Here is a 26,818-nt window from a genome sequence, read left to right on the forward strand (position 1 = left end):
CCAATGACCAAATCACTGAGATCAAATTTGCCTAACGAGACTGACTACTCAACGACCAAGGCTCTTGAGTTTTTAATTCCTCGAATTTTGCTCATCAAGAACATTGTTCGCCTAACAACCAAACTGTTAGGACTAACTTCACCAAGAAAGAGTGGCTCGCCTAATAACCAATGCTCCTAAGTTTTCAAATTTACAAATTTTGTCCAACAAGCAAGCGAGTTTGCATAATTTGCAGAATTATGAAACTAGCTTAGGTAACTCAATAGGCATTTTCATATCATTTTTCTACTTATTTCCAAACTATCATTTTCAACTTGAGTCACTTGGTCCTATTCAGAATTCAACCACAACTTAGATACTCATACACGCACTTCAGACAATTCAAATCAACCAAATTTCACATAGAATAGTTAAAGATTATAATAAAATCATACACAAATCAATATTACTACACTTTTCAATCTATATAGAGACTTAATAACAACTTTCCTTACCTGTCTGGCTTGATAAATACCAAATCAGAGCTCTAACACCTTAGAGTTCCTATAGAAAACCTAATATATACATAAAAACTTTGATCAATGACATGAACATAACTCTTATGATCCTGAACTAGCAAAAATCCATCTTATGTACAAAACCCCCACATATAAACAATCTTCCTCCCAAACTTTTTGAGAAACTCAATCTGACCCAAGAAAAAGGATGTAAGAGAACTTACTTGATTGGAGATTTTGATCAGGCAAACTAGTTTTAATATCTACCCGAAACTCAATGATATCCTCCATCGTCAAACTAATGAACATAGAAGTAAAAAACTTTGAGAGAAGGAAGATAAAATTTATATATATTTTTTTCACTTCAATAATAAACATTCAAGTATATTTTAATTATATCACTTATATTCCAAGATTATGATAAAAAATCATAAAAACTAAATAATATCGTTTTCCTATTTTTTCAAATTAATATAGTTATGCTGTTATCTTTTAAAATTTATTTGTAATATTTTATTAAAAAAACTAATGAAATATTAAAAAATAAAAATATGGTAATAAAAGAAAAACATTAAGTGATAAAATTAACAAAATAATAATAGTTAAATGGTAAATGTATAATTAAGCCTTTAAATTTGTAATATGCATGTTTATTAATCTTTATTTTGAATATTTTTTATGAATATTGTAGAAACAAATTAATAACAAGTTTTTTCTCATAAAATAAACACAATGTATTTTTAAATTTTTTTAAATTTTCTAAAAATTGGTTTGTTTATCTTATACAACTTAGTTTAAATTTGTTTCTTTAATTGAAGTTTTTAACAAACTTTGAAAATAATTATTCAAATACAGCAATCATTTCATTTGCATACTATCAAAAAAAGAATACTTTATTAATTAACTGTCACTTAAATTCATTTATACTTCTTTATGACGGTTGTATTAAATAACACCATATTTTATTAAAAGATATGGCAAGATATTATTACAAAATAATATTCATAGCTGTTACACAGTTAATTAATCTTAATTAGCATTATTGAAAATTAATTTTGGTGTAAAAAAGAAATAAAGAAGAAGAAAAAAATGAGAAAGACATGACACAATTCACACACACACATAGAAACTGACAAAATTTTGGGAACACAGGTAGAGAGAGAAAATGCGAACACGCAAAGAAGAGAAAACACCGATTTTGTGTCTTTTAAAATTGTTTTTCAGCTTTGCATTTCACATTATGATTTTCATTCATTCATTCATTTTGTTTTTCTTTTTTATTTTATTTTTTTGTGTGGATGCAGTGCCTTTCTTCTCCTCTCTGACAATCTCATTTTCACTTCCTTTTCATCTCTGAGACCCAAAAGCTGCTTCTGCTTCTTCTCCATTCCCCAAAACCATTCACCCTCTTAGATTTCTAAAAAAGTTGCTTTTTTCCTCCTTTCCCCTTAGTTTCTGATTTAATTCAATTAACCTCTCTTTTTGATTTTCAATTTTTTGTCCCTTTTGAATTTAGGTGTCATTGTCTTTGTTAAGGGAGTTTTATGTGTGCCATTGATGTAAATTTTTGAGTATTGTATTGTAGTTCTTGTGGGGTGTGTGTATTCCGGAGCTTGTGTTTGATGTAAAGTTTTTGGCCTTTTGGGGGGGGTTTTGTTGTGCTTTTTTTGTGTGTTTGTGTGTGTGGATGCGCGAAGAGCTTCTGTTTGAACAAACAGAAGCTCTTTGTTGGTGATTTTTTGGAATTTTCTGCTGGTGATCTCGTTGGAAACCCGAGCTTTTTGAGGCTCGGGATCTGAATAAAGATGGATTCAAATTCAACAAAGGAGAAGCTGCAGAGCAGTGCTTCTGTTGCAGATGGAGCTGACCTTAAGCCTTGTTATATGCAGAAGTTCAGGCTCTATGAGACTCGCTCGGTAAATATGTCTAATCTTTTTTCTTCACTCATCAATGATTTGTGCATTATAGATACAGTTTTTTTGACCGTGATCTAGATATGAATTTATTTTCCCTTCAGCATGTTTATCTTTTCTTTTATTGATTTAAGATTTATGTTGTTTTGTTTGGGTTAGATTTGATTTGAATTTCTTTCTTTCTTTCCCTCGTTGAATTCTGTTTATGTGCACAAATTCACTGATGAATCATAATGTTTTATCATTGGGAAAAGGAACCAAAGTCATGTGGAAAGTTTTGTTTTCTATACAAGGAGCTTTCCAATTGGGATTTGGATACATGTCTCTGTGATAGTTGTTTTATGAGCTGTTGTCTTGTCTGGATTCTTGAGGATTTCATTTCATCATAATACATTGATGAGTCGTGCCTGACTTTAATCATTCAAAGCAGTTATTTATAACTTTCATTTTTTTCATCATGATGCATAAGGGTAAATAAATGTCAGTATTAAATGATTTGCTGACCAATTGTTCGTGGACTTCTATAATCCCACTGTTTTCAGATTGTATTTATTGTCTGACTATGTTACACTGCCTTTTGTTCATTTTCCCCCCAAATATTATTGGTTTACTTCTGTGTAATGGGTTATTGAACGTCTAAGCTTTGTTGTCCACTTCGAGCTTGTTGACACAAAATTCATTGGATCTTACTGCAAAATCTTCTTGTGATATCTACTTGAGTGTTTAAACAAGCATTCATTGGACTCTGGTTTCAGTTTTTGTTCCGGCTTGGTTTCAGTTTTATAATTTTGGAATTCTAAATTTCACTTCTGTTCTTCTCTTACTACCCTCTATCCGGAAAAATCTGAGTGGCCATGTGAAATATATACAGAATTTTTTTATGTAAAGAGATAGGTAAAAAAAGGAACCTTAATTATTGAACTAAACTGTTACATTCCTGTACAGGAAAGTGAGAACCGACCTTGAAGGAAAAAAAGTGATAAAGTTGTCCGTGTTAATCTTCTCATAAATGTGTCACCTTCATTTATCTCTTACTTTCACATCGTTTATGTTTTCCATCTCAAGCCATTGCTTGTCCATTTTTGTCCTGCTCTCCTCTGTAATGCAAAATTGAGTAGCCTTCTAAATATATCCAGAAATTTTGATGAAAATGGGGCAAAGGAAAAAAAACGTAACTAAAAATTATTTAATTAAAGTGTTACATTCTTATTCAGGAAAGGAGACCTAAAAGGGAAAAAATGAGATATTTATTTCTTAAATTGCACTTTCTTGTTTCTTATAGATCTGTCACCTTCATTTGCCTTCACTCTCACATATTTTTGTTTTTTCTGTCTAAAGCCACTGCTGGTATGTTCTTGTCTTATTCTCCTCAATCTGGAAAAAAATGACTAGCCTTGTTCAGAAACTTCGGTTAAATGCGGAAAAAGTTAAAAAATGTAGAATCAAAACAATATAATTAAACTGTTTTGGTGGGAAACGAGACCTAAATGAGAAAAGTTAATAGAGTTAGAATCTGAATTTTGTTTGACGTTAATGACATGATCTTTTCACTCATGTCAACTTCATTTGTGTCGTGCTTTCAAATCATTGTGTTGTCTGTCTCTTGTTCAATGTTTAGAGTAGGATCATTCTCTCATATTATCAAGCATCCTTTTTGTTTGAAATGGTAATATAATGATGTTGTTTGTTGTTCTCTGGATAAAATGTTGTTTTCGTTTTCTACTTTGGATTTATTATATTATAACTATGAGAGAATCACACTTCTTGAAGTTGTTAGGGTTTACAGAAAGCATCATGTCTGGTTCAAGCAATAAACTGCTCATTTCATATACATTCCATGCAACATGTAATATGTATGCAATTGTTTATAACCTTGCATGCTCAATGTGGCATTAGCACAATATTGGAAGCTGCACAGTGCTTAAAACCCACCCTCTAAACCTGGGCTAAGTAAAACTATTTCTCATTTGACATTTACGTTCACAGTGACAATATCCCTTGACACTTGTATGCATTAAATGACTATTATGCTGGTTTTTGTTATGTTAGAAATTAAAACTGCTGTCAATTGTTCTGGAAATAAGTTTGCGATTAAATTCAGTTTTTTTTAGTTACAAAAACTGCGAGCTGAGGTGTTCTTTTCCTTTAATAATATTATTTTAAAAAATTTTCTATGCCCATAATATAACTACAAAGCACTGTTATTGTGGTCTTACAATTTTTCTACACTCAGAAATTTTACATGATCGGAAGAGACAAAAACAGAACAGTTTGGAGGATCTTAAAGATTGACAGATTGGAGCCATCTGAATTGAATATCGTTGAAGATTCAACAATATACTCAGAAATTGAGTGTTGTGACCTTCTGAGGCGGATACATGAAGGAAACAAGTCTACAGGAGGGCTTAAATTTGTAACAACTTGCTATGGAATCATTGGTATTTTTATATTTCTGTATAAGATCTAAATTGTTATTATTATCCTAGTCTTGTTCCCCTCATTTTTTCATCAGAATAATTTTTTTTTTTTTCGTTTGATCTAGGATTTATCAAATTTCTTGAGCCATATTACATGCTGCTTATAACAAAGCGAAGGAAGATCGGCACAATCTGTGGTCACAATATATATGCTGTCACAAAGAGCGAAATGGTTCCAATTCCACATTCTACCGTGCGATCCAAAATGGCTTATTCTAAGGATGAGAACAGGTCTTTAGTCAATTTTGCATGTAATTGTAATGTGTCTATGGCAAATTTAAAGAGAAATGTAGAGAGTAGCGTTGAGAAGTATACTCTGTCCATTGTACTTAGATGTTATGAATTACAATTTTTTATTTTGAGTTCATTACACACATTAGAGCATAGTTGTGTTGAAACTATATATTTTGGAGTGTTTATTTGTACTGTATATGTTGATTGTCTCTCTTCAGTCTGTATCCACAATGTGGGCTTCTTCAGAGCAACCTTCTCATCTTTCTGTGGTACACTTTAATCGTCTCTTAGTTGTGAAATAGAATCAGTAATGCTTCTTCAAGATTTTGTAGTCATGTAATATGTATATTGTATAGTGTATACCTCCTTTGTTGTTGTTTCATTGTTCTACATTTATTGTCAGTTCATTTCCTGCAAATGTACAGGCGCAATCTTCATTGCTGTTATGATGTAAATGTAACTTTTTGATTGAGAGAAGGTATTGCCAGGGTTTCAAGTTCAACTGGGAGATCACTTTATTTTTAATTTTTTGATACGTTTGGTTAGAGTTATTGGTTTCATAAGTTGATTTTAGTCAATTTGTTTCACTTTTATTTATTTATATAAAAACCATCTTATTAATGGGCTTTGCTCTTTCTTCTGTGGTGATTTAGATACAAGAAGCTTCTATGCAGTGTGGATCTCGCGAAAGACTTCTTTTTCAGCTACTCCTACAATGTTATGTTTAGTCTTCAACGCAACTTATCTGATCATAACACTACAGGGCAATCACTCTATGAAACCCTTTTTGTTTGGAATGAGTTCTTGACTCGTGGGATCAGGAATAATCTCCAGAATACTTCATGGACTGTAGCCTTAGTATATGGCTTTTTTAAACAGGTACATTTGAAATTTTCTTATTAGCTAACTAATATATATTTTTTGTAGGTAACTACTGTAGTTAATAGTAATGCTAGTGACTCGTGAATTTCTTTAGTTGTTTCTTAACCTTTATATATGATTCGAGTATCTAACACCTATTTTTCTGTTGAGTGAAACTAGTCTTATTTGTTTGCATTTCCTTTAATAGAGTTAATGCTGCAGTTATTAAACCATAACTTATTAGTTTTTTAGTTGTAGTACACTGGGAAATTCATTCCTCAAGTCCAGGTTTGATTAAATTTACCATAGGAAGTTTTTCTAACATCTTATTGATGGCTAACTTTTAATGGTTACTCTATTGCTGGCTTCTAATTCACTTTAGTAGTGACAGAAAAATACTAGTATTATGTGTTCCCAGAAAGTTATCTTGTTGACAAGTGTTATGGTATGTAGGTCAAACTTTCTATATCTGACAGTGAGTTCAACTTGACTATCATTGCTAGGCGCTCACGGCATTATGCTGGGACCAGGTTTATATATTTTTTAGGCTTTTCTCAAGTTTGTTAAGATTAAAATTGCATTCTATTTCATATCTATGCACTTGTGCAGATATTTGAAACGAGGAGTAAATGAAAAGGGTAGAGTAGCTAATGATGTTGAGACAGAGCAGATAGTCTTTACAGAAGCTCGTGATGGACACCCTATGCAAATCAGTTCTGTGGTGCAGATCAGGGGTTCAATCCCTCTGTTCTGGTCTCAGGAAGCCTCTAGATTGAATATAAAACCGGACATTATATGTATGATATGGAAACAACTTTCCTTTGTTACTACTCATTTTGTTTTGAAATTTGTGCTGATTGCTCATTTTCCTTACTTTAGTATCAAGAAAGGACTCTAATTTTGAGGCCACAAGACTTCATTTTGATAATCTTGTCAAAAGATATGGAAATCCAATTATTATACTGAACTTGATAAAGGTAGGCATTTCCATATATGTAACTGAATTGCCAAGCAAGTTTGTTTTCTTTTTCACGTGTCTAAACTAAAGATTTTCTACCTTATATATTATTTTGTCTTCTTTGTTTAAGACACGTGAGAAGAAGCCTCGAGAAACTATTCTGCGAACCGAGTTTGCAAATGCTGTTAGGTCTATTAATAAAAATTTGAGAGGGGAAGATCGCTTGAGGTTCCTTCATTGGGATCTGCATCGGCATTCAAGATGGTAACTTACTCTTCCCTTATTCTGTCTATCCAGTACAGGTTTATTCTTGGGTGTTATTTTATTAAATCAATCACCTTTAGCAGCAAAGCTACTAATGTGTTGGGACAGCTGGGAAAAGTGGCTGCATACGCTCTGAAGCTGACTGGCATCTTCTACTCTCCAGTGACACCAAATATGAGGCTAGATAGATTATCCCAGTATTCCTACTCTGAGTAAGTTCCATACTACATTTTGGTCCTGTTTACTTTTGTACTAATTAGGCAAGTTGAAATTTCATTTGATTGATCTACAATTGTTTTTGCCTTGATGTTATTGTTAGTAATTTTATTTGTCATGGAGTAACACCCTCAAAAAGCTTGAGCCATTAGGTGAAGATTCTTGTATTTTTTTTAATTAATATCTTAAATAAAATGCCCCGTGTGCTTGAGCTTTTTGGGCTTGAAACACAGACAATACACATGTTGATCCTACCTTGTGGTGAAACCTTTTGGTCCTGAAAGTTTGATACTGTGTTGAGGCCAAGTCTTCCAAAAGCATTAGCTGTTTGGTAAAAACTCATGAATGGTTGTGTTTATTAATTTCATTTATTGATGATCTTCTTTTTTTTTGTAATATAATGCAGGAATAACAATGTCATTGATCACTGCATTACAGAAGAAGCCAGCATAAATAAGAATAACGTTGATAAAGAAACAGAAATTAGCAATTGTTATTGTAGAAATGATGAGAACAAAGATTACAGTGTCAAACCCCAAACACTTCAATCTGGGGTGTTGAGGACTAACTGCATTGACTGTTTAGATCGTACCAATGTTGCTCAATATGCTTACGGACTGGCTGCACTTGGAGGTCAGCTTCAAGTTTTAGGATTTATTGAATCCCCACATATTGATCTTGATAACCCTTTGGCCGAGGAATTAATGGAAGTCTACGAGTCCATGGGCGACACATTAGCCTTTCAATATGGGGGTTCTGCAGCACACAACAAGGTAATCTCTCTAGTTTAGCAGTTTGGACTTAATACGGGATCAGAAATTCTGTACATTATTTTTATTTAGGATCTGCATGACTGCATCTTAAGCGTAACATGGAATCCAAAATGACCCAAGTTAATGTAATGCTGAAAGCTTGTTGCTTTTATTAGGTTGTCTCCACCAGGACATGTTGTATTTGTTTCACAACTTTCTGCAATAAGGTTTTTAATTTGTTGTTGGTTTGTTAATGGTATGGATGCAGTTATTACTATTGCACAATTCTTGTTTAAATAGGCTCCTATACTTTTAAAATTCATAACTGAGATCAGGAAAATTTTATAAACTTGGCAAAACCTTATTCTAGATACTGAATTACAGTTGTTTGAATTGAGGACCTAAAAAATTTATTTAAAAGTTCTGAAATAGCTCTAGCATCCATTGATATTTAACCTTAAAAGATTAATTTACCATAGAGAGGCCATCACAATTTTCACAGAGTTTTGAAAGGGAGATCTAAATTTGCCTCCTGTTATCTTTTCCTTGCATGGAATTTTTTTTTATTAGTGATTACTGCTCACTCCTTTATTTTGCAATTGGTATGCTGTTTAGATATTTTCCGAGAGAAGAGGTCAATGGAAGGCAGCAACACAGTCCCAGGAGTTTATTCGAACCCTACAGCGTTATTACAACAACACATATTTAGATGGTGATAAGCAAAAATCAATTAACTTGTAAGTTAAATAAGCCCATTTGTTTGGTTGTATTTTGTATAATTGTTTCCATATATAATATGATTTAAAGCAAACACAAGTAATGTTTATAAGTGGACTGTATTAGAATGATATAGCTACTGTTGTTTTTGATATTGTTTGGGTCAGATTCTTGGGGCATTTTCAGCCACAGCAGGGAAAACCAGCACTGTGGGAGCTAGATTCAGATCAGTATTACACTGTCAAGAGACATGGCCTTTATTTAACAGATGGCAGCATTAGGTAACAGTGGATTATTGAGTTGTACTAGTTTTTGTCCTTTTCATTTAATGAAGCATTGATTTTTTTTTTTAAAATTTCAAGAATTAAATTCGTTTATATGAACTTCTGATATTTTTTCAAATTTCAGTTAAAATTATTCTATTTAGATCTGTCTTTAACTTTGAGTGTAATTCTCAAGCTGAAAATATTGATCAAGCTTATAGATAGAAATTGATGATTTGAGTAAGAATGCCTTTTTTTAAATCAGTGTTAGTAGTTTGAGGTAGTGTTGATACTTGGTACTGAAATCCTTTTTCTTACCTCACTCTCTACTCAAGTTTACTGTATAGTGGAAGTAATTGCTTCTTTTCCTCATAGGTTCTGCTTGGAAAATCGAATTGCTACTAAAATTGCTCAATACTTTTTTTGTTCACGAAGTTGAGTTGGTGTTTGCTTTGACTTTAAATCTTATGTAATTGCAATATTATATAGCCAAAGTGTAATCATAAATTTACTTGTGTTTTGAGGATGAAAGCAAATGAGTACAAGTTATTTGTTCCTTGTGGATTTTATTAAATGATATTGTCTTTAATTAAGTATTTCATTGCCAGAAGACTGACAAGGCTTTTCTTTTATTTTGGCAGGTCAACTATTACGAGATCTCTATCAGATGGTAACATTCTCGGTGAAAGTGACACTACAATTAGGAACTTGAAGGATACAGATCGTCAGAATTCATCTGAAAAACCTGATAAGCGTTTCCTTTCGGGATCTACTCCGGATATATTTACTTGTGGAAGTGATGTTTGTCATTGCAGGTATGCTAAGTTGGCACTTTGCATGCTAAATTAAGGCTTGTAATATCTGAAAGGACAGCTGAAAATTTGACAATAACACAGCCCCAGAGTTAGACAGAGCTGGGTTTCTTATTTGAATTGTATTCACTCTACTCATTTATATGATGAGCTATCTGGGTCAGGAGTAGGAGGAACCATGCAGTCAATTGGTACATGCTTTGTAGGGCACTAGGGCCTGTAAAGGAGGGTGGATTAGGCCCACAGAATCTCTTGTTTAAAAGTATTTCCTTAAGTATTTAGTGCAAACCCGTGTCTGGATTTTTTTATTATATTTTAAATGTGGGATGGGAAATGAAAGATTATTGTGCAGCCCCGGGAAACCCTTCCTTATTTATTATTACTTTATAATATATAGACTCAATCTTGTTTTTATTTGTTTTATAGAATATCTTAGTTTTAGATGTTCTTAGGAGTGGTTTTCAAGTTTCATTATGTATAATGATTTGTCCCTTATTAGAGAAATATTTTGCTATAAATAGGGATTAGTGCTTTGTATGTTGTATCACATCAGTATAGATAAATAAGAGAGTATTTAGGTCTCGTCTAAATCCCTATAATTTCAAGCGTTCTATGATTTACTACTCAATCAATCCTAATCTTTTGACAGTTGTGTTTTTTCAAAATCATACAGGCAGATATATGGAGGAATGGTCAAGGGCCAAAATTGTGAGAGTGGTCATATTTGTTTCGGCGAACATGGAGATGCATGTGATTGCTCCAATTTCCTTGATGTGGAGTGGCTTTCTTCTTCTGGAAATTCTTGTGAAGAGGAATTACTTGAGAGGTAGTTCAAAAACTTTGATTAGTAATCATACACCCATGCCATCTTTACTTCGACACATTGATTTTAAACTGTGGTCTTTCTTCACCATTGTGTTATCCTTTCCTTGAATCTTTGATTAAAGGTAGAGAGGCACATGTTAATTGTGAGGTTCTTCTATGAATTAAAAAATTGATGAGAGAGTGATGGAATTGTGCCATCCTTTTCTTTATGCAACAATACCCAGATATTGTGCACTTATGATTTATGGGTAGAAAGATTTTGACTTTCGGGGAGATAATTAAGAGGGAGGGAAAGCATTTTAACCAGCTTAGCAAATGTTAAAGTGTCTAGCTGGTGGTATATCTGGAAACCTTCACTCACCTCTTGGGTTTCGTACTGAACGGAATCCTCAAGTGAAATTAGGAGAGCATGAATTTCATTTTTTGTTGTTTTCTCTTAGAGTGAATACTTGCACCATGTGCAAAGTCCTTAACGGATTCTCAGACTCAGTGCTCACCTAGTGTCATATGACTTTGTTGTTGTTATTGTTGAAAGTCAATGGGGAAGTAAGATGTTTTTATCTTTTTCTTTTCAATACTTTTTGTTCACTTAAGGTTTATAGATTATGGTATATTTGAATAAAACAGTCGAGAAATTTAAGTAATATCAATATTTTGGAGTAAAAACCTAGTTCTTGAGTTAGGTATTAGTCTGCAATTTTCAGGCTTTTGTTGTTGACTAATGCCAAAATTGTTTGTTGATGTTACAGGTCGACCAGCATCTCCTCGGAGAATATCCTGAATGAACTAATAACTACTGAGACATCTGCTAGTGAATCTGGATCCAGTCTTAAGGTCAGTATATGTGTTAGTTTGCAGAACCATTACAGAATAACATACTGCTTTTCTAAGAAGAAAAAAAGTAAGATAACTTCCAAAGCCTTAAGCAACAATAGGGCCTTTCTGTAGTTCTTAAGACCTACGAACTATTGTCAACGACACAGTTACTTGCGAATTTGTGGTTAGAACTTAGAACTTAGAACATCAACTTAACAGTGCAAATACACTAGCATGATATTTACAAGTATTGGGAGCCTAGTTTCAGCAACTGGGAACCTCAGTCTTTGTCCACAAATCCTCTCCCATCTTCAGCATTAAAAAACTTCAGAATCAAATTGTTAACACACATTCATTTTCCTAAATTCAATTTTGATAAATGTCCTATGTTGGTGTAAAACCAATTTATCCTATCATAGTATCATCCAATCACGCATTGTCATGTAAAATTCTGGCGACAACACATGTGGATGTTGGTGTTAAAGATATTTTTCAATGATATTTAGTACATTCTTCTCCTGTATGCAACCAAGTGGTTGCTAAAATTTGCATTGAATGTATTTCAGGGAAGGCATAGTGGAGAAGAACTGAACAAAGATAGGAAGTACAGTGAAAGGTTTGAACGTTGGGTAAATGAAGAAGAGATGCATTTTGTTTGGACAATATAGAGAGTGGTCTTGACTTTTATCATCCCGTCCGAAGGATGTGGGGGGTTCTGACTTGCTGTACATAAATAAAATGGTAAGATTATCATCCAAAAGCAAACAAATAGCAGTGGCAGCAGCTGACAAGCTGAGTTTTGTTCAAGGGCAACAACAACATTTGAGTTACTCATTATAGTTTTCCTTCAAAAGCATCCATTTGGGAGGTAATGTAGATGTCAATAGGTAATTCATTTTTCTTCCTCCCCAAACTTACCATAATATCATCATCATCATCAACCCTGTACATAGTTTAAAGTGAAAAACCAAAAAAATGCATAGCTGCTTCTCAGGTTATAACTCTCCAATAAATCAGATGCAGACAACATTTTTGGTTCCTTGGGATGTTTCAGTTTCTATTTCCTTTGGCTTTTATCATATGTTATGAGAGGCAGCTTTTCTGGATTTTTTCAGAATAAAAGTTAAGGTGCTTAAGCTTTATAAATATCAGAAAAAGTATTTGATCAAAAAATTTCTTTCACCCTTTCATTCTTTCAAATGATGGAAGAGGCAGTGATGAGAAAAGTGCAGAAAGGTCTGCATCAACATTGTTTCCTCTAAACCACATGGCTTCTTTGTTTTATTATTAGAGAAATAATTCTCATTTTTAATTAAAAACATCATTTAATATAATTTAATGACATTAATTTAGATACTTTAATTACGTTGAACAATTTATAGTTTTATTAAAAAATTGTTGGTCATTAAGATTTTCGGAAATGTATAATGTAGCTGACCTTGAGAGAGAATTTTTTTTCTCTACACGGTATGATTGTGTTCAGATAATTAATAATGAACTGAATATGAATTAGTTAAATGTACTAAAATACAATAAAATTTTCATTCTATTATTTAGAAATTTTATGAAATATTTAATATATTTTAAATCTATGAAAACATCACTCTTTTTGGTTTACTTTTTAAAATAATGGTATTTTCTTAGTAATTTTATCCTTACTATTACCAAATTAAAATAAGGCAACGAAAATATTTTGAATTCAAATAATTAGATTACTTATATGTATAACTTAATTAAATAATATATTTATCATATTTGAGGTATTACATACAATAAATTGTTTTTCTCCAAAAATATGTACAATTTAATTAGACTTTTGATATTGTAATTACTTTTGATATGTAATTACTTTTAATTTTAATATATTACTTTTGATATTGTAGTTATAATTTTGAACAAAAAATGTTATATTTTTTAATAAAATAAAAAGTATGTAAACAATGTAATAAATATATTATCAATCCTTTTTTTTACCAATAAAATGATACATACATAATTATGATGTAATATAAAAAAATTATATTTAATTCTTAAAATTATATTTTTGTTTAAAAAATAATATAAAAATTAGTGGTGATTTATTAAAAAATACAAGTTAATTATATAAATGACTCGGATTATATATTTAAAAATAAAGTAACTCTTAAATTTAAAATACCTCCTATTTTACTTAAATTATATTAAATAATATTTTTCAATTTTTTTTGGCTAATTATGATTAATGATAATGGCTAAATAAAATACTAAGTGCGAATTATTAAATAAAAAAATTATAGCTAATAAACTCATTTGCGAAACTTGTAAAACATTTAAATATAAGAAAAGTAATGAAATGTATATTGACAGTTTTTATTTCGATATATTTTAATTTAAAATAATTTAAGGAGCGAAATTTAATATGAATTTTGTTTATCTTTTCCTTTATCACTTCACACATAATTCAGGTAGGACTTTTGTTGTTACACAATTCAATATTTTTATATTTCTAAATGTAATTTTTTATATATTTCATTATATTGTTATATTTATCAAGCTACTATAATGGTAAGCTACAATAATTGAATATTATTATAGTGTGATGATTGGTGAATTGAAATTTTTTGTATTTATTTTATGTTGATTGATGATGTACATTATGTAGTATGTGAAATGAAATATAAATTAAGTTGAAATGTATATGAATAAGAATATATAATAATGTTATGATATAATTGTAAACATAATTCTTTTAATGGAAAAAATACTATTAATAAAATTTAAAGTCTTAACTCTAATGATAATGATATTGGAGTTCCATAATAAAAAAGTCATTATTTATTTTATTGTGTGAATAAGAAATGTGTCAATAAGGATTCAACTTATCACATGGGGTAAATGTGTTTTTATTATGTAACTTGTTGTGACAACCTAGTAAATATGATATAATAGGTAGAAATTTCTTAGTTTAGTTCATCTCATGTATCACATATTTGTGATGCTAATATGAATGATGATATGAGATATAGCATAAGTCTAGTGAATTAATTGAATTGCAATCCATTAGAATTTATAAATTGTATAAATTATGAGATATGATATATATATATATATATATATATATATATATATATATATATATATATATGATTTTAAAATATATCATGTATGTATAGGGTTTTAAAATATTGTATTATGATTTGATTGAAATAATCAAGTAAATAGACTCCAAACGAATGAGTTGATGCAAAGAAGAATATTTCATACTATATTTAATTAAATATTTAGTGATGTAAGTAGATCCTGTGAAAAGGAAATTAAAATGACTTCGATTATGAAGTATAAATATATAATATATAAATAAACTACATATAATAGTTTTTAGGGTGTTAAAGAATTGGTGGTAAAGCGCGAAGTAATAAGAAAATGTAGTAGGAAATGGTAAAATTGAGGTGAAAAATAATAATGATCAAATTCATTCCATTACTTAACCCTGCATTTTTTCTCCCTCACTTGTGGTTTGGTAGAACCAAAGCTAAATTACAACTTTATTGTTTCGTCCTTAAATTCAATAACATTACTCATACAAGAGTTTAATTACATTTTGTGTCTAGAAGGCGGAAAGCATAGAGAGGTACTATAGAAGTTTGTGAATTTGAATTTGAGAAATTCAAGAAATAAGTAATACTAATTAGAATTTGAGATGATGAATGAACTAACACAATCTCTGTGAAAAAACTAAAATTAATAACTGTTATTTTTTAATAAAACAAAAAGCAAAAGGACTGACATACTTTGATCAGAAGTTATTAATATATGTTTTCAAACCATAAAATGTTACTCAATGGTAATTAAGTTTGCAAGACAATGGAAAGTAACACTTTAAAGACGATATAAAATGCTAGAGGCTAAACAAATTTGCTTAATAGCATCAATAATGTTAAGATATGACATTTTACGTTTAATCTTACAACCTTTTTCGAGATCGTGAGCATTTCTTATTTAACCATTTATTGAGAACATTGGTTTCCAAGGATAAGATGCCGAATATTATCCTATTCTCCGTCTACACGTTTCTATCGTTATAGTAGATATACTATATTAAGCATGCAGAAAAATTCGATGTACAGGAAGAGGAAAAGCAAAAACATATTACGTAAAAAATGGCATACCCAGAAAAAAATGCATTTTTCTTGCTAAATTGGATTTCGATGAGATGCGAATGAGATGCGACTATATAGAACGTGAAATCGATGTTCAACAACCATGAAACAATCGAAGTACTCAGTAAATACTGAATAAAAAAGTAGCAAAAATATCATATTACCAAACATTCATGTTTTCATCAAAAACAAATAAAATCTTACCGAATATACCATGTTAATAATAATATTTCTGCCACTCATAACAAACTAAAAAACAAAAGTTCCTTTGCTACAAAAAAGACTGATCCATATTTTACTTCAACGAAAGACAATATTAAACTAAAATTAAAGGACGGGGCAAAATCATAGCATCAAAAAACAATAGTTTACTCCCAGCCAGTTGGTTGGACAGATTCAACTCCAGTAGGAGGAAGAGGGATTTGTTGTGGAGGTGGAACAGCCTCACCCCAATCTCCTGCAACTGCAACTATTAAACAAAAAAGAGAAAAAAAAAATGAATGTGTAGTTCGAAACATTAAAAATTAACATAGTTAAATTTACAAGCATTTTGCATCATTTGTCACGAGTTGTAGAGAAAATATAATAATAAAGTAACACAAAGCAATATACGTAAAACAATAGAATATGTAAAGTAACTCACTTAGTCTAGTGTTTGAAAAATAAAATTAATCACATACCAGGTGCTTCTGAAGTTGGTGGTGCTCCCCAGTTGACACCAGGTACAGCTGGAATGGGTTGTGGAACTGCATCTGTCCAAGATTGATCAATTGTTCCCGGCCACTGGCCATCAGCAGCAATAGCACCAGGATTGTAGTCAGTAATGGCATAATCACCAGCAGGAGCTTCCTCCTCCTCTTGTTGCTTAGCCTCCTCTGGTTCTCTATAGAAAAACAAGTCGACCTGCATCAAAGAAAAATTCAAGTCAAGAAACTTCATCAATATCTTCCCAAAAATCAGACTCTCCCCAAATAAAAAACTATAACTCAATTACAACCCAAATAAATAATGAAAGGCAACCAAAAAAATATTTACCATGACATCCCATTTGAGGCCAGGGCGAATGGTACCCCTCATTTGCAACACCATCCTGGCAAGAAGCCAAAAGAGACAACCAATGCTGTGTTTGCCCTTGTTGTTGGCAGGAATTCCAATGTCTACATACCTCATAGGTGAGTCAGTGTCACAGAAAGCAATGGTTGGAATGTTTCCAAGAGCACCTTCCTTAATGGGCTGCAAACAACCCATATATATTAATATCACAACACCGGCAACACTCAGGGACAGAACAGCACAACAGAAAACAAATAAATCCTCATCACCTAAGGAAATCAGCTACATGAATTACAAATCGAATTTCTATTTCTTAAAAAACACAACAAAAATTAGATTAACTACCAAATCAAATGAACCTAAAATCAAACATATAACCGTTTAAGTGGAAAATATACCTGATGATCTGTTCTTGGATCCGTGAGGATAAGGAGGCGAGGCTCACTGAATGAGGTTTGGAGCTGATTGGTAAAGGTACCAGGAGTATGCCTTCCAGCAATGGCATGAGCACCGGTGTATTGAGCAAACTTGAGAACCGCTCTCTGACCATAAGGCCTTGCAGATTGAACAATAATATCCTGAGGGTTCTCAATTGCAACAATAACCCTGGCAGCAAGCTGAAGCTTCTCCCAGGTCTTTCCAAGGTTGATAATGTAAATACCTAATTCCAAATCCGCACCACAACAAATCAAAAGTCTATTCTCTTAATGCAACTATTGCAGATTCAAAACTCTATCGAAATTTCAACACAACAGGATTGTGTAACGTGAGACAACAGAAAAAAATAAAAAAGAATTAATTACCGTCGTTGCGGCGCTTGAAGATGTAGCGTTCCATTTGGAAGTCGCAGTTCTTGGTGCCGAGGTGAACGTCGGCGGCCAACATCATCTGGATGTCGGCTTCCTTCTGGGATAGCTGACGCGGCGGGGCAGCAGCGGCGTTGGTAGGGGCGGCCATGGTTGCGTGCGTGCGTCTCAAACTCCGAAACAACGAGCTCGAAAACCCTAGGTGTTTCAGTGAGTGCAGCAAGAGACTTCAGAAGGAGAACTTGGGAGCTTGCGTTTTCTAATATACCGCAGAAAACCCTAATGGGTTTTGCTCATGGGCTTTTCTTTACAGTCTAATGGTCAATCAACTATCAGGCCCAATAAAACCTATGAACGAAGCCCAATCAAAAAATTGATTTTGAGAACTTTTTTTCGCCTCATAACTGAACTTAGTCTCTCTCTCTCTCTCTATATATATAATATTGTATATATTTTATATATATATATATTTTTTTTCTCTTTTTATATATATATATATTCTCACTAATGAAAAAAAAAAGTGTTAAGGATTGCTAAATGAGTTTAACCTATAAGTTTGTAATTTATCTAAGTAACATATTTTTACTGTATACGTCTATCCATGAACATGCTGTTGAAAAAAATCATCCCAATAGATTAATTAATATAAAAGTTACTAAAATAATAATAATAATTTTTATTATTTTTTATAATATTGTAGTTACATTGAAACACTTAACAATCAGTAATTTTTTTTATCACATTAACTATTTATAGTTGGTAATATAGTATAACAATGATTTAATGTATATATTTTATATTGTCATAAATATAGATCATATTTGGCAGTAAAATTATTTTCTTTTATTATCACTTTTTTACTATATAACTATTTTTTATAAGTATAATTACATATTTTACTAAAAAAAGTTAAATATTTTAAATCTAGTTATATAGACCAAAATGTAAATATAGAATACATTATAAATAACAGTGCGTAATTGTACTGTATATTTATCATAAATCTAATTGCACTTCATGTATTTAAATATTTTTTGCTATAAATATTTAGATTATATTTGACAATTATGTTAAAATTTAAACTTATATAACAAAAATAATTCCTAACTGTTAAGTATTTTAAAAAGAAAATTTGTTAGTTTATTAATACTGATGGAAAATTCTATATTAAAATCAAATATATAACAAGATATTAAAATATTAAATATTTTGTTGAATTATTAGTTTAAATTTATTTTATGAAATGTAAAGTTGATTTTTTATAGACTAATAAAAGGATGCAAATAAAATAAATTATCCCATTACGTGGTTTTCCATTTTAAAATCACATTCCCATTTTATATTCAAAATAGTTTTTAAGTAATTTTAATAGATGTAAATGATTAATTCGTGTTTCACTTCTTAGAATGCTAAGGGAAAGGTGAGTTTCATAGAAACTAATACTTTACCGTGATTTATTTAAATAAAAAAAATTGAATTAAAAGTTTAAAAAATAAGATAATTTTTTTTAGAATAAAAAATGTTGTTACAAAGCACTCAGTGACGTAATTATTAAAAAAATAAAATAATTAGAAAAAATAAGAATGAAATATAAAAATGATAGTGCTAGAAATCAAACAGATATTCATGTATTCATATATTATGACAAAACAATGAATCATGCAGTAACGCTTGTGATTAATATAGAAATACAATATATGTATTATGTAAATTTAATTTAAAAAATAAAAGAACTTAAAATAATAACAAATAATAAGTCCATATTATTAAAACATATCTCAATAATTTAAAAAAAAACTTATTTGATAATAATTAATTCGTGTTTCACTAATGCCAAACCAAACACTGGAAAGGTGGGTTGGAAGTTAAATTCAGAAATATACGTATTTTGGGCCTAAAAGTTGTGTTCTATGCAAGTCAGGCCCAACAGTTTCTTAAACCCTACCTAATTCTATTTCGTTCTGTGAAACTGCGAAGTGGTTATTCCTTCATTCTATATGCAACAATGGTGAAATTGAAGTCCAGCAAGTCAAACAAGGAAGAGGATGTTGACATCCTCAAATCAGATGTTGCCTCCTTCGCTTCCTCGCTCGGGTTATCCACATCACACTCCCACTCAGGTTTCAACGATGTCGATTTCCGCAAAGCCAAGCCGAACAAGCCCCCGAAAAAGCAACAACCACCTGAAAAAGCCACACCCCAAAGCACCCAGAAGCCAAAGAACAAAACTTTGAACAAAAACAATGGACCCCACGAGAAGAGCAACCCCAAACCGGAACCGAAACCAAAACCCCCAGTTCTGTCACTGGAGAATGGTTCCAGTAAGGAAAAGGGGTTCAACAAGTTCAAGAACCTGCCAAAGCTTCCTTTGATTAAGGCAAGTGGTTTGGGAGTGTGGTTCGAGGACATGGCGGAGTTGGAAGAGAAGGTGATCGGGGAAGGGAAGAGAGTGGAATTAAGGAATATGGAAGAGTGGAAAGGGTTCGTGGAGAAGAAGAGGGAGTTGGGGGAGAGGTTGATGGCACAGTATGCTAAAGATTATGAATCATCAAGGGGGCAAAGTGGTGACATCAAGATGTTGGTTTCAACACAGAGGTCCGGGACTGCTGCTGATAAAGTGTCTGCTTTTGCTGTGCTGGTGGGAGATAATCCAATGGCAAACTTGCGTTCTATTGATGCTCTTTTGGGTAAGTTAAGAACAAGTTCTGGTGGGGATAATCCAATGTCAAATTTTCTTTCTTGTTTTCATTATCGTTAATTGGATTTTGTGATTGGTGAGTTCTTATTCATGGTTAGTTTGAGCCATCATGCAAGCTCTTACATGGGTTTTGTTCCTTTAAGTGTTTGTGGAATTGTGAAGTAGAAGTAGGAGTGTTGAAAAGTAAGCAATTAGTGTAGGCCTATTATTCTTGTGATGTGTTATATTTTGCTAAATGGATGATTTTTCGTATCTAAGTTTTTGGTCATTTTTATTCCTCTTATCCTGCATGTATGCCTTTATCAAACTATGCTTTTAAAATATGCTCTCCCGGATTTTGATGGTGGCTCTCTGATGTTAATCTGCCATATCCTTACTAGACTGCTACTTAATGCTATAAAAGAAATTTTGATCTATTCCTAAGCAGCAACCCATCTTCATGTTACCCAAATCTGAATCAGATAAGGCATGTAGTCCAGCATTGCACTTGCTATTATTTTCATCTGCATCTAACTTTCAACCAAGTGTTGTTTGTTTATAGTAATTATGTATTTCAATTTCATGATTTTTCTTCTCAATTATGTACTTCCAGTGAGGTTGACTCTCACTGTATTTATACCATGTCTTTTCAGTGCAGTTTATATTATCTTTTGTCCTCGTCGTATTTGCTTTGGATTAGGCTGAGCTATTGACAGTGTTTGTTGTTTAATCTAGGAATGGTGACATCCAAGGTTGGAAAGCGCCATGCCTTGACAGGTTTTGAAGCACTGCAAGAATTATTTATTGCAAGGTTTGCATTTCCTCTCTCCCTCTCTCACTAGTCTCCTCTCCATTCTGAAAATTTTATATTATCATTTAAATATAATTCATAGAGTTTTTCAAAAAATTCATAAGAAGAATGGGATTAAATCTCTGGCGGGACTAAAGTTGTAGAATGTTCTATTTTTCTTGCAGTTTATTACCAGATCGTAAATTGAAGACCTTGGTACAGCGACCCCTAAAGCATCTTCCTGAAACTAAAGATGGTTACTCTCTTCTCCTTTTCTGGTATTGGGAGGAGTGTTTGAAGCAGAGGTATGTGTAATAACACTTTGTTCATTTTCACATTTTCATCTTAAATCAATTTTATGATTTGACTTGGTTACAGATTTCTATAGTAATTCTATTCCAATAGTGTGTTTTGTTTCGTAAACTTTGAATTCTAATGAGCATTTAGTCACATCAATTGGTATTTTGCTTGAGGAGTCATAATATTGCCTTGGAAGAATTGGAGAAATGACGTAGGCCTACTAATAGTTGTACCACCGGGTCCAAAACTTTGCTACACCTCTTTTCAACACACATTTTACTCTGGGAATATTTCCAATCATCAATGACAGTGCATTTTACTGTCCACTCAAGCTCTTTTGTTAGTGAATGCCTGAATAGCTTTTGATGTCTCAGATATGAACGATTTGTTGGTGCACTTGAAGAAGCATCACGTGACATGCTACCTGCTCTAAAAAACAAGGCATTGAAGGTTGGTTTTCTTTTTATACTCTGTTCCTTCTTTTATTTTTTCGGTTCCCACTCCCCTTCAAGTTACAAAGTGACTTGATATTACTATAGCAAAAGGTTTGCTACTATTATCAACTCAATAAACTGAACATTTTGTCTCAACTTCTGGTTGATATTTGATAAGTTGATAGTTCTTATGCATAATCAACCTGCGATTAATCAATAATGGGAAAAAGATTCTCTCTTTTTTCCTCATTGCATTTTTTTTTTATGTTTTTTTAAGAATAGTTTTGTAATTTATGTTTGTGTGAAGATATGTTTTGATATTTTAGGTGTCTTTGATCAAACAACTTAATATAGCACTATTTCATAAGTTAAAACATGAAGCCTAATGGAATATGCTAAAATATTTGTTTTAATAAGCTTTTGCATGAATCTTATTGAAATAAGCTAAAAAAGCTGATAAGATAGTCACAAGCTTAAATAAGATCTAGCTTCATCTTGTTGTAACATGTTCTCAGATGTATTGAATATATTGTTGTTAATATTAATTAATAACTGGTCACAAGCTTAAATAAGATCTTATCTTCACCTAGTTGTAACATGTTCTCAGATGTATTGAATATATTGCTGTTAATATTAATTAATAACTAATGGGTGGGTTCCTTTGTTGCTTGCAGGCCATATATGTGCTACTGAGTCGGAAGTCAGAGCAAGAACGCAAACTACTTTCTGCACTTGTTAATAAAGTGAGTTAACAGTGACCTATGTCTGGTCTGCATTTATTGTGTTTCCTCTTCATGCGGTCAAGTTACAATAGGTGGTTATAGAACTACTACATCTAAGACTGTTTTATTTTATGTGACTTCTTTCTCTTTGTTGGCGGGTGGTTTTGATATTACATCAGCTTGGGGATCCAGATAATAAAGCAGCATCTAATGCTGATTTCCATTTGTCCAACCTTTTGTCTGACCACCCTAACATGAAGGTATGAACATTTATCAACCCCTCTACTGTTTCGACCTTTTACTTTAGTTTTGGGAGTATCTATAATCGATTTTTGATCCAATATTTAGAGTTTTAGCCATTAGTTTATTAATGTTGCTAAGTAATTGATAGTTAGATATATGCTTGAAGGATCATCGCAAGCTGAAAAGTTCTCATGCCTGCTATGATTTCTTTTATCTCATTTTCCTTTTAAGTATATATTGATTATTTCCATTTTGGGGTTCCATGGTATTTGGCAATGATACACATTTTTGACGTTTAGGCTCCATTTTGCCTCTTAATTAATTTAGCGACTGATTTCTTGTTAATTTTTCTACTCAGGCTGTGGTTATTGGCGAGGTGGATTCTTTTCTTTTCCGGCCTCATTTAGGACCACGATCACAGTACCATGCTGTATGTACTACAGTTTTATCCTCACCTTTTCTTACATCATTCACTGCAAAATAAAAGGCACTGTGCTTTTTTAACCCTTTGTTGTTACATGATCAATGGAAATACTATGTATCCTATATTATATCTGTTTGAAATCACTTTTCTGTTTGAAATTAAATTTTAAGTGCTTTCAAAATCCCCTTAAATATCTATTAGCTGCCTTTTCTACTTGTGTAGATTAATTTCTTGAGCCAAATCCGCCTAACAAATAAAGGAGATGGACCTAAAGTGGCAAAACGTCTTATAGATGTATACTTTGCATTGTTTAAGGTATTGGTTTTTCCTTCTTTAAGCTTATCTTGATCTGAAATATTATGACGATGTGTGGTTTATTTACATATGTTAAAAAGTATTTAAACGGGAAAAATATTTACAATTGAACGTCTTCAGGTTTTAATTACTGGCGCAATCAGCAACCAGAAGCTTGATAAAAGCGGCAAGGGAAATGCTAAAGAGGACAAGTCAAAAGAGTTATCAGAATCACATGTGGAATTGGACTCTCGGCTTTTATCTGTTCTCCTAACTGTAAATATGATAATAATATTTGTTAATGATTGTGAATTTTTTTATCATCTTAAATTCAGTTGTAATCTGGGCTCTCGTTTGGTATTGTCATAGGGCGTGAATCGAGCATTTCCTTTTGTCTCAAGTAATGAAGCTGATGACATTGTTGATGTTCAAACTCCAGTACTTTTCCAATTGGTAATTACTAATTTGTTAGCAAATGAAAACTCTATGCAGTATGTGACAGATGGATTGCATTAGTATTCATCATTACCTGATTTTGTTTACTAGATATCTTAAAGTTCTGCAAACTTGCAGGTTCATTCAAAGAATTTTAATGTAGGAGTTCAAGCACTTATGCTTCTTGATAAAATTTCATCCAAAAATCAGATAGCCAGTGATCGGTTTTACCGTGCTTTGTATTCCAAACTTTTGCTTCCGGCTGCCATGTATACATCCAAGGCAAGGAAACTTTTTTACATTTTCTTTGAGAAAAATATGGACGTGCTTATACCGTTCTTCAATAATCTGTAGAATTTTCTAATGTGTTTGTCCTCAGGCAGAAATGTTTATTGCACTTCTTCTCCGAGCAATGAAAAGGGATGTTAATTTAAAGCGTGTAGCTGCATTTTCTAAACGTCTATTGCAGGTGATTATTAAACTGCACTTTCTCTACGTTTTTCTTTTTATATATACTACTTAACTTTTTTCTGTTCAGATTGCACTTCAGCAGCCACCACAATATGCCTGTGCATGCCTTTTCCTTCTGTCTGAACTTCTTAAAGCAAGGCCACCTTTATGGTAATTGCTTTTTTCTGTCACTGCTATTGTCACTACTAATTTTATGTTTGTGTGAAAAAGATATATTTCTACTAGTCATAGAACATCAGTGTTAGTCGACACTGAGAATTCTGTCACAGAATTGGTCAACCACACATTTGACCAGAATAAAGAAACCATCTTCTCTTCGCTTGTCTTGTAGGAATACGGTGTTGCAGAACGAGTCTGTAGATGAGGAACTTGAACACTTCGAAGATGTTATAGAAGATGTTACAGAACCTGATAATGAACCCAGCTCTGTATCAAATAAACAAAAGGATGATGTTGCAGTTGCAAAGAATGGTGAGGACCCCAATTCTGACAGTTCTTCAGAGAGTGAAGATGATCTTCCTGCAGCTTCTGAAGATGATGATTCTGATGATGATGGTTCAGGGGATGCGGGCTTTTTGCTTGCAAAAAAAGAAACTGATCATAAGAAATCAAAAAAGTCAAAATCTGTATCTAATAATGACAGTCAGCAATCACAGTTATCTGCTGAGAAGTCTTCCCTTCCTGGAGGCTACGATCCACGACACAGAGAGCCTTCGTACTGGTAATTATTTGATTTGCTATCACACTAGTCATCATTTCAGATATTATATATACAAGATTTTTTTGCTCAAAGCAATTTCATGTGGAACATATTCACTCTGACAAACAACACAAGGGTGGTATTTATTTTGAAAGATAAAATCTACTTAGAACTGACCATTGAAAACCCAACATATTTGTATTATATCCGAACCTTAACCAATTTTATCAGTCGTTAGTTTCTTCTATGCTCCATAGTTCATTTTCTCACTTTAGTAGAGTCAGATTTTTGTTTGTGACATTTTTTTCCTTTATACTTCGTAATTTACATATTTTCTCCATCCAACAGCAACGCAGAACGTGTAAGTTGGTGGGAGTTAATGGTGCTTGCTTCACATGCACACCCTTCAGTTTCTACTATGGCCAAAACTCTTCTATCGGGTGCCAATATTGTGTATAATGGAAATCCATTAAATGATCTCTCCATGACAGCTTTCCTAGACAAATTCATGGAGAAGAAACCCAAACAAAGCACATGGCATGGTGGTTCTCAGATTGAACCTGCCAAGCAGGTAAAAGTGTACACTTTTCAATCTCATAATGACCCATTCTCTTATCTAGCCTTCCGACTCAGCTTGTTGATGAGTTTCTTTATTTTGCAGATGGATGTTAACAACCAATTGATTGGGGCAGAAATTCTTTCACTAGCCGAGGAAGATGTGCCCCCAGAGGATCTCGTCTTCCACAAGTTCTACACAAACAAAATGAGCTCCACTTCTAAAACGAAGAAAAAGAAAAAGAAGTCAGCTGATGAGGAGGCAGCTGAGGAGTTGTTTGATATTGATGATGGTGAGGTTGATGGTGGGGATGAGAGTGATAATGAAGAGATAGAGAATCTGTTGGATTCTACTGATCCATCTGTGGGACAAGACAATGACTATGATTATGATGATTTGGATGAAGTTGCCGGTGAGGAAGATGAGGACTTGATTGGTGATGTTAGTGATGGTGAGATGGATATGGATATACCCTCTGATATAGGAGAGGAAGAGGATGATGCTCCAATTGACGATGTGGGCATTGATGATGATGACGATGGCATTGATATTCAGGTTGGAGATGTTGATGATGGTTCAGATGGTGATGGGGAGGAAGTTGGCAAAAGAAAACGAAAACATAAAAGTGGTGGTAAGAAAGGTGTTTCTCCATTTGCAAGTTATGAAGAGTTTGAGCATTTAATGGAAGATGAGGACCACACTGAGAAGAAAGCTTCCCCTAAGAAAAACAAGTCAAACAAATCTAAGAAAAGAAAGAAGTAATGAGTGCATTGACCGAGACAGCAGGCGGCTATGGCCAGATTGAGTTTTTGGAATGCATCAATAATTTTCCTATTAACAAATTTTGAGAAATTCCATATCAGGCAATGAAGTATTTTGTGTATTCTATCAGTTTTGATTGCTTGTGGCTGTTGAATTTAATGGCCCTGTATTAATGAATTCTTTATTTGCATCGATCTTTTCTGCAATATAGAATTTAGTCAACCAAGAATCTAATTTTAATGTTTTATTTGTGTTTCAAAAATCTCATGTGGATTTCTCTACAATATATCTAAATGGTGGCAATTTGTCCCACAGCTAGCTATAAATTTAGTTCAATTTTAAATTTGAAAAAAATGTTAATAAATTATGACACTTTGAAGAAAGAAAAAAGTTTACACATACACCTA

At 32.4% G+C, this 26,818-nt stretch overlaps 3 protein-coding genes across 5 annotated transcripts; 2 read left to right on the forward strand and 1 right to left on the reverse strand.

The window, feature by feature from the left end:
- Positions 1 to 1,588: 1,588 nt before the first annotated feature.
- On the forward strand, positions 1,589 to 12,644 carry LOC137812745 (phosphoinositide phosphatase SAC2). 2 transcript variants are annotated; one of them, XM_068614940.2, is made up of 16 exons: positions 1,589 to 2,413; positions 4,644 to 4,848; positions 4,953 to 5,118; positions 5,775 to 6,000; positions 6,436 to 6,512; positions 6,592 to 6,779; positions 6,862 to 6,959; positions 7,071 to 7,204; positions 7,288 to 7,416; positions 7,827 to 8,193; positions 8,788 to 8,909; positions 9,057 to 9,170; positions 9,794 to 9,967; positions 10,638 to 10,790; positions 11,539 to 11,623; positions 12,172 to 12,644. In XM_068614940.2, the coding sequence occupies exons 1-16, from the start codon at positions 2,303 to 2,305 to the stop codon at positions 12,271 to 12,273; spliced, it is 2,451 nt and encodes an 816-aa protein (XP_068471041.2). In that variant the 5' UTR covers positions 1,589 to 2,302; the 3' UTR covers positions 12,274 to 12,644. The 2 variants fall into 2 exon arrangements, with proteins under 2 accessions (XP_068471041.2, XP_068471033.2); XM_068614932.2 differs by having other exon boundaries at positions 1,598 to 2,413; positions 7,285 to 7,416.
- Positions 12,645 to 15,873: 3,229 nt separating this feature from the next.
- LOC137812770 (small ribosomal subunit protein uS2) lies at positions 15,874 to 17,917 on the reverse strand. The gene is made up of 5 exons (XM_068614968.2): positions 17,601 to 17,917; positions 17,196 to 17,458; positions 16,780 to 16,977; positions 16,425 to 16,647; positions 15,874 to 16,213 (listed from the first exon to the last, which is right to left on the reverse strand). The coding sequence occupies exons 1-5, from the start codon at positions 17,752 to 17,754 to the stop codon at positions 16,113 to 16,115; spliced, it is 939 nt and encodes a 312-aa protein (XP_068471069.1). The 5' UTR covers positions 17,755 to 17,917; the 3' UTR covers positions 15,874 to 16,112.
- Positions 17,918 to 19,497: 1,580 nt separating this feature from the next.
- EDA25 (CCAAT-binding factor) lies at positions 19,498 to 26,673 on the forward strand. Of its 2 annotated transcripts, none has more exons than XM_068621793.2 (16): positions 19,498 to 20,290; positions 21,016 to 21,091; positions 21,256 to 21,375; positions 21,745 to 21,820; positions 22,479 to 22,547; positions 22,706 to 22,786; positions 23,128 to 23,199; positions 23,416 to 23,508; positions 23,629 to 23,763; positions 23,857 to 23,940; positions 24,061 to 24,204; positions 24,302 to 24,391; positions 24,461 to 24,543; positions 24,725 to 25,114; positions 25,442 to 25,664; positions 25,755 to 26,673. In XM_068621793.2, exons 1-16 carry the CDS (start codon positions 19,609 to 19,611, stop codon positions 26,409 to 26,411), a joined length of 3,075 nt encoding a protein of 1,024 aa, XP_068477894.2. In that variant the 5' UTR covers positions 19,498 to 19,608; the 3' UTR covers positions 26,412 to 26,673. The 2 variants fall into 2 exon arrangements, 1 of the variants encoding a protein (XP_068477894.2); XR_016516180.1 differs by having other exon boundaries at positions 19,523 to 20,290; positions 24,306 to 24,391.
- Positions 26,674 to 26,818: the final 145 nt, after the last annotated feature.

Source organism: Phaseolus vulgaris, chromosome 10 (genome assembly GCF_051622355.1).
Source record: "Phaseolus vulgaris cultivar YP4 chromosome 10, ASM5162235v1, whole genome shotgun sequence".
NCBI lineage: Eukaryota > Viridiplantae > Streptophyta > Magnoliopsida > Fabales > Fabaceae > Phaseolus > Phaseolus vulgaris.

Coding starts and splice junctions, on each gene's coding strand:
- EDA25 (XM_068621793.2), top strand. CDS start 19,609: ATGGTGAAATTGAAGTCCAGCAAGTCAAACAAGGAAGAGGATGTTGAC. Junction 23,509..23,628: donor TATACTTTGCATTGTTTAAG/GTATTGGTTTTT, acceptor GAACGTCTTCAG/GTTTTAATTACTGGCGCAAT. Junction 24,392..24,460: donor TTTCTAAACGTCTATTGCAG/GTGATTATTAAA, acceptor TTTTCTGTTCAG/ATTGCACTTCAGCAGCCACC.
- LOC137812770 (XM_068614968.2), bottom strand. CDS start 17,754: ATGGCCGCCCCTACCAACGCCGCTGCTGCCCCGCCGCGTCAGCTATCC. Junction 16,978..17,195: donor ATCCAAGAACAGATCATCAG/GTATATTTTCCA, acceptor GGTTGTTTGCAG/CCCATTAAGGAAGGTGCTCT. Junction 16,648..16,779: donor GCCTCAAATGGGATGTCATG/GTAAATATTTTT, acceptor TCTTTGATGCAG/GTCGACTTGTTTTTCTATAG.
- LOC137812745 (XM_068614932.2), top strand. CDS start 2,303: ATGGATTCAAATTCAACAAAGGAGAAGCTGCAGAGCAGTGCTTCTGTT. Junction 6,960..7,070: donor TTATACTGAACTTGATAAAG/GTAGGCATTTCC, acceptor TCTTTGTTTAAG/ACACGTGAGAAGAAGCCTCG. Junction 8,194..8,787: donor GTTCTGCAGCACACAACAAG/GTAATCTCTCTA, acceptor TATGCTGTTTAG/ATATTTTCCGAGAGAAGAGG.